Source organism: Nestor notabilis, unplaced genomic scaffold (assembly GCF_000696875.1).
Source record: "Nestor notabilis isolate BGI_N333 unplaced genomic scaffold, ASM69687v1 scaffold9935, whole genome shotgun sequence".
In the NCBI taxonomy this organism is placed as follows: domain Eukaryota; kingdom Metazoa; phylum Chordata; class Aves; order Psittaciformes; family Psittacidae; genus Nestor; species Nestor notabilis.
In genome coordinates, this window is record NW_009928840.1 from 24,121 (window position 1) to 31,009 (window position 6,889).

General features: G+C 55.7%; 1 protein-coding gene across 1 annotated transcript; it reads left to right on the top strand.

The window, feature by feature from the left end:
- Positions 1 to 2,919: 2,919 nt before the first annotated feature.
- NHLH1 (nescient helix loop helix 1) lies at positions 2,920 to 3,324 on the top strand. The gene has a single exon (XM_010014707.1). The coding sequence runs from the start codon at positions 2,920 to 2,922 to the stop codon at positions 3,322 to 3,324; it is 405 nt and encodes a 134-aa protein (XP_010013009.1).
- The last annotated feature ends 3,565 nt before the right edge of the window (positions 3,325 to 6,889 follow it).

A 6,889-nucleotide genomic window follows, 5' to 3' on the forward strand; every position in this document is an offset into this window, starting at 1 on the left:
CACCCATGCAAAGGAACAGCTTTTTGAGGACTAGACTAAGCCAGCGAAGGAGGAGGGGGATAAGGAGTTTATTTGGGTCCAGTACTGAAACTTGTCTTTATGCAAATGGTCTGGTGTCTCCTACCAACTGAGACCCCCTGTGCAGGGCTCCTGCCTTCTGTGTTTGATACACCTTAAATTCACTCACAAGGATCCCAAGACAGCAACAACACGTCCTGTGTCCTCTGCGGACCGTTGGCAGAGCGGTGAGTGGCTCCTGGGCCAGGTCATCATCGTTTTCTGCCCAAGGAGGAGGAGGTTTTGTTGTCTCTCCTACTCCATAGCGAAGTGATACACTTGCGCCTCGGTGCTGGTGTCCTGGGAGGGGACGGGAGGTGGGTGACTGTGTCCTTCCCTGCCCTGTGCTGAAGGAAGCAGAGCCTCTGTGGTTTCTTCCTAGGGTGGCTCACCCAAATGTGGGCTGCACCAGTGGCACAGCCCCGGTCGGATGAGGCAGCACCTGAGTTTGCGGAGCAAGAGGAGAACGGGCCTGTTGTTTTCCAAGCAGCAGCACTGGGGTAGAAGAGAGGTAGAAGATGAATGAAGCTAATGCAAGAGAGCTAATGCAGTTCCCCATCCCTCTGAGCAGGACGAGGAGAGTATTTCATAGAAGCTGCGCACACCAGTGTGGAGCTGAACATGAAAGCGTGGTCCTGGATGTCCACACACTGACCTTGCCATGGCACACATCAACCTGGAGCCAACCTTCCCTGTTTCTCCACGCTGCAGCCTCTCCGGAGCTCATGCTGGTGGCTGGAGCAGCATCCCTGCCCTGCTGCTGGAGCCGCATCCCTGCCCTGCTGCTGGAGCAATGCTCCAGGGATGGCTGTTGTGAGTGGGAGCGGGGCAGCACTGCCAGCACACAGACGCACCGTGGGGACAGCTCAGGCTGGCCATGGAGGTTGTCACTGCTCACTGGCCAGGCACAAGCTGGCTTTGGGTGGTTCACCCATGGACACGCTGCTCCTGAGGGCAGAGCAGCTGCAGGATGGGGCTGCACAAGGAAGGAGGTCCTGGGTCTGCAGGAAGGGGACAGGAGTAGAACGGGAAAGACATGAAAGCGGAAGGGGGATGGAGGAGGTTAAACAAGGTGCAGGAGGCACAGATGCAGTGAACAGCTGCAGCAGATGGGGCTGATTCAGGAACCTGAGACCCACGCTCCCGCACTGGTCGTGGTCCTTGGCCCCTGGTTTGTCTCTGCAGCTATTGGCAGGGGCAGAAGTTGATCACAAAACTGAGCCGTGCTCTGAGGACGGTGCAGTTTATCACAAGCTCAGAGCCTTGGGGATCCTGACTGCCACGTTTCCAGTAGCCCTTCCATCGGCTCCAGGCTAAGGGCTTCCTAAACTTGTTGTTTGAGATTTGGACTTTTTCCTTTACTCTTACACTGAAAGTGGTTTGTGTTACAGAAAAAAGTCCAGGGTAGTTTCTTTAGTGAAAACTGGGTATCACAGAGCAATGGTGAGTGTGTGTGTGTGCACAGAGATGCCTGACTTGGGGTACATTTACAAGTGAGTGCAAATTCTCATGCATAAATGGATGTGGGATTCTTGAAAAGGAGTTTTTGACTGGGAACATTTGCACGTATGTGCTGGGGAATGTATGTGTGTACATGTGTGTTTGTTTAAGCGTGCAAAGAAGCAGCCCCATATGTTCAGGGGTGCTCAGAGGGGACGTGCAGACATTTCTATATAATCTTAAGGGGTTTCTTTCTGCAAACGCTTCCCACCACTCTTTAAAAACGGGATATGGACTATTTCTTCCCAGTCATCGCCTGTCCCTGTCCATTTAGTTCCCATTTCTCAGTCGTATGGCTCATTACAAGCTTGTCAGGCCCGAGAGAGGTAATATGTTGTACATCTCTGCCTGGCTGGCTTCCCAGCCACGCTGCCGCCTCATCCAGCAGCAGCGCTTCCCAACTGAAGTTTGTTCCCCTTCCCCTGCCCAGGGGCAAGATGCGCCTGCTGCAAGACCTGCTTTTCCCAGAGCTGCTCCCAAAGGCATCTGGGGCCCCAGTGCTGGAGCTACACAGGGAAGGCAGCGAGGGGGAGGAGAAGGGAGAGGAGAGGCAGATTTCCCAGCCAGCGGCGCAGCATCCCGGAGGGAGCAGGGAGCCAGTGTCTATTTGGACACATCAAGCAAAGCAGCTGTGTTGGGTTCCATATGTCGGGGGTGCCAGGATCCATGACATACGGGCTCATTTAGTATACAATAAGCCCCCCTTCCTCTCGCCCCTGCAGTCTGGTTTTCCCCTTCGCTCATCCACCACCTGTCATCTCTCCAGAGAGGCAGAAGAAACAGCTTCTACCTTCTCCCAGAGCCACCCCACCGGCTCCTCTCCATCCTTCATGACCAGGAACCCGGAGCCGATCCCAGGATGGGGTCCTGCTCCATCTGGGGCTGATGCTGCAGGGCAGAGGAAGCAAGAAGACAGTTTCTCTCCCTGCCTCCCTTGTACTGAGAGCCCTTATGCTTCTGTTTTCTAGAGCACGCAGGAGTTCAGCTCTGACACCTGACAGCTCCAAAACTGGGTCCTGCCACGGCTGCAAGGGAAGAGCCCACGATCTCTGAGCACATACAGGGGATATTTCCTTATCTATCTATTTATTTTATATGCATCCTGCCATCTTTTACACTTTATTTACAGTGAAAGTTGTTGCCCGCCCGTTGAGTTTTCCAGGGAAAAGGGAAAAACTTAAAATTCCCTTGCGAAGACTGTGTGTGATGAGGATGAAGAGGAGGAGAATAACCAGGAGCTTGCTGTAGGCTGGAGACCTTCTCTTTAAAGTAGAGCAGTTCTGCTTCAACGTCGTGCTTCGGTCAGTCCGTCCCCCCGACGTATCCCCGAAGCATCCGTGTGTCCACCCTTCTTCTGCAAAGATGATGCTCAATTCGGACCAGACAGAGATTGACCTGCCCCCGGCACACTCCGAACCCGAGTCCGTCTTCAGCGACTGCGGTGGTGTCCACACGGGCAGCATGGAGGATGCCGGCGCCGTTGGCTTGTGTGCTCAGTCCCGCATGGCTGAGCCGGGAGAAGCTGTGAAGAAGGAGCTGCAGCACCTGAGCCGGGAGGAACGTCGGCGCCGGCGCCGTGCCACAGCCAAGTACCGGACAGCGCACGCCACACGGGAGCGCATCCGCGTCGAGGCCTTCAACATGGCCTTTGCCGAGCTGCGGAAGCTGCTGCCCACCCTCCCGCCAGACAAGAAGCTCTCCAAGATTGAGATCCTGCGCCTGGCCATCTGCTACATCTCCTACCTGAACCATGTGCTGGATGTCTGAGCCGCCCAGCCTGCGCCCGTCTGTCTGTCTGCACATCTCCCACCTGAACATGTGCTGGGCATCCGAGCCAAGACCTCAAGTCCGTCTGTCCATCTACGACCTGAACCACGTGTTAGGCATCCAAAATGCTGTGCCTGTGTTCATCCGTCTGTTCAAATGGACCGAGTCCCCAGCTGTCTGCTCTACCCCCTGTTCTGTTTTTCCCCACCACCAAGCCCGAGTCCTTCTGTCTTTCCATCCTGCTTGAGTCAGGCTGGATGTTTGGTCCATCAGCCATCTGTCTGTCCTGCTGGATCTGCTGCCTGAAGCCTGTGCTGGCCGTGTACGCTTCCAACTTCTGTCCATCCTTCTGCTGCGCATCCCACTAATACTGTCTACTGGATCCTGAGTCCATCAGTCTGTCCACCCCATCTGCTCCCTGATCCACACACAGCAGGAGCCTCTGAGCCCAAGTCTGTCTGTGTGTCACCTCTTTAATACGAGCCACAGAGAAATAGACCTGTGAAACACTGCAGCACCAAGCAGCCCCGGGGGCTTGTCCGTCTGTCTGTCTACACCTTCTGCCACCAGACCCCCCCACCAGCACAGCCAGTGTGGGCATTTTGTCTGTTTGCTGCTGTTCTGCCCCTGGGCATCGTGCTGGGCATGTAAAGGACTGCATCAGGACGATCCAGGACGATCAGACAGCCCAGGAGCTCCCTGGCTTTTCACACCCCTAAAGGAAGCCCAAAGTGTAGTGCAGACCTGTCAGAGCCTGGCCACACTTTCCATGGATGGCAGTGGTGGTTTCCCCTTGAGATGGAGCACAGAGAGGTGCTTGTGGTGCTGCCTGTGGGGTGCCGGCACAGCTGCCAGCTCAGCTCCCATTCCCGGCTGGAGCAGCACCCAGGGGCTCTCCAAGCCCCTGTGTTGCACATGGGGTCTCCCCAAAGCTCAGCACTCTGCTCCCCACGTCCACTCATCCCAAGCTTTGCTGCCCAACCCCCTTTTGCACTAGTGCACAGTGAGTGTGAAGCCCCCCTGGTCTGGCCTGTAGCACCAACAGACACAACCACCCCAGGGCACCAGCACTTCATCCCTCCCCACTCTTCCTCTGTCTCCCCTTTGGTGCTCCTGGTGAAAAGGGCTTGGGGCGGGGGGGTGTGTACAAGCGTGGCACGTGCCCCAGCACAGGGGACACCAGCACCCAGCTCTGTTTGCATGCAAAGAGGTTTCACCCCAGGGTGCCACAGCCCCCCCCATTTACACCAGTATGACACTGGTGCAGCGTGAGCTTCCACAGCACACACTGTGCTGGGGTAAACTGCACTTTACCTGCGGCTGGCAGGGCGGTGAGTTTGGAGAAGGGAGGAAGCAGCCACAGCCCCATTCCCAGCTTCCAGCAGCTGGGGTTCACGCTGGGCCTCCCAAACATGGATCAGCACTTTGGGAGCGGGAAGGGAAAGCAGAGGCAAGGGCAGGCTGAGGCTGGGGAAAGCTCATTGCAGAAGTGAATGTTTTGCCTTGCTCTAATGGGGGTTTGGTTGGTTTAAGAGTTCGTTTTGCACTGGCAGTGGCAAGACCTCCTGGCTCTATCCCACCCGGTCTCTGCTGCCAGCTCCCAGTGCCGCCTCACTCTGTACCTCATTCCCCCCTCCCCATAAAAGTAGGGAATAATTGCTACCTCTGTCTCACAAGGACTCACCAGTGAATGGGGGATCCCAGAGGGATCAAGCAGCACATCCCAGAGCCGGCTCCCCCATCCCTGCACCGCGGGGCAGTGGCAAAGCAAATCCAGAGCAGGGCAGCCCACCCTTCCCCTCCACTCACCAGCCATGTCTCTGTGCCACAAGGATATTTATTGAATTAATTTATTGATAAATGTTATTATTATTTATTTGCCGTGTTGTGCACTTTGGGGAAAGGGAAACGAGAAAACAAAACCAGAATGACCATGGTGGAAAACCAGCCAAGCCACCCTCATCCGTGGTGTGCCCCAGCATCTGTTTGTCTTGGCTGTTCAGACTGTGCAAGGATTTAGTATTTATGAGTTCACAAGGAAGTTGGGGAGGGGGAAATGAATTAAACTACCAGCAAAAGAGGGATCTTGAACTTGGCGTGCCCAGCTTCCCCTTTTCTTTCTTTTTAATGCTGGTAACCATCCCTTGTGCTGCTGTGTGAGGTGGTGGGAGGGAGCTCATCACCCACTGCTCCAGCCCAGGGACCAGGATGGGTCCCCTTGGTGCTCCAAGAGCCCAACCAGCACCAGACACACACAGATCCGGGTTCACTCCACATCTTTGGCTTTCCCCTAGTCTGCAGTCCCCGCTTCAGCCCAGCTTGGGTTTGCTGGGACAAGCCAACCTGGAGTGGACCAGTCCCTCTGGTGACAGCAGAAGCATGAGGACATCTGGTCCAGCCATCAGCATCTCCAACCACACCCAATAAATCCCCTTCTCCCCCCTGTGTCCCCCTGGGAAATCAGCACATCCCCGGCACCAAGGACACCCATCGCTTCCCCCTGTCCCCCAGCCCTCTCCCTGCTCCCTCAGCCCACCCTGAGCTGTGCTGGGAAGCAAGTTTGTGGCTCGTGTCCTTTGTCTACGTGGATCCAGCGCGTCCCCGGGGGCAGGTTGCAGCTGCTCCACGACTTGCTCCAAATTTCTGCCTCTAATCAATTGGCCTCGGCTGCAGCTCGGCTCAGCAGAGCTGCCTCAAAGGGAAATAATAAACAGGGGGAGGGAGAAGGGAAGGATGAAGGGGGCCTTTAGCTCCAGTGGGGCAAGGGAAGGGACCTCAGCCATCCAAGGTTCCCTTTATGTCCCAACAGAGGGATTTCTCCCCAGTGTTCACCCCTTGGGATGCCCCATGTCCCCGCTGCCTGCATCCAGATCCAGCTCTTCTCCCAACCCCACTGGCACCAGCCTCCACACAGGGATGCTCATACAGGGCAGCCATCTCCATCCCATCTCCATCCTGTCTCCATCCCGTCTCTGGGAGGTGGGAATGGGTCAGGGCAGCGCAAGCTCTGTGCAGCAGCTCCCAAACCTCCACAGGGCCCGTTGTTCCCGGCTGTCAGCCCTGGCCTTGACATATGGTCCTCATTGTGCCTCGCACAATGGAAACACTTCATGCTAATTTAGATGCTGGTTCTGGCCTTGCTGTCGTCTCTGACAGATTGGGTCCCTCGCCTGCTCTTTGTGCTTGTGGGCAGGCTGGGAACAGGCAGCTCAGCTTCTCCTCTACCTCCCTGAGCGTTTTCCTAACACTTCCCAACTCTTTTCCTATTCCCACAGCTATTTCCTTCTTTCTCTCTCCTTTTCCATACACATCTCTGTCTTTCCATCCTTCTCCCAGCCTCTGGAGGACACTGGTCCCAGTGCACAGGTAGGTGTGTGCACAAGGCATGTTCCACAATGGCTTTCACTTTAAAAAATACCCATGGAAAATAGAACCATAGAATCACAGCAAGGTTTGGGTTGGAAGAGACCTCAAAGCTCAACCAGTTCCAACTCCCTGCCCCGGGCAGGGACACCTTCCACTAGAGCAGGTTGCTCCAAGCCCCTGTGTCCAACCTGGCCTTGAA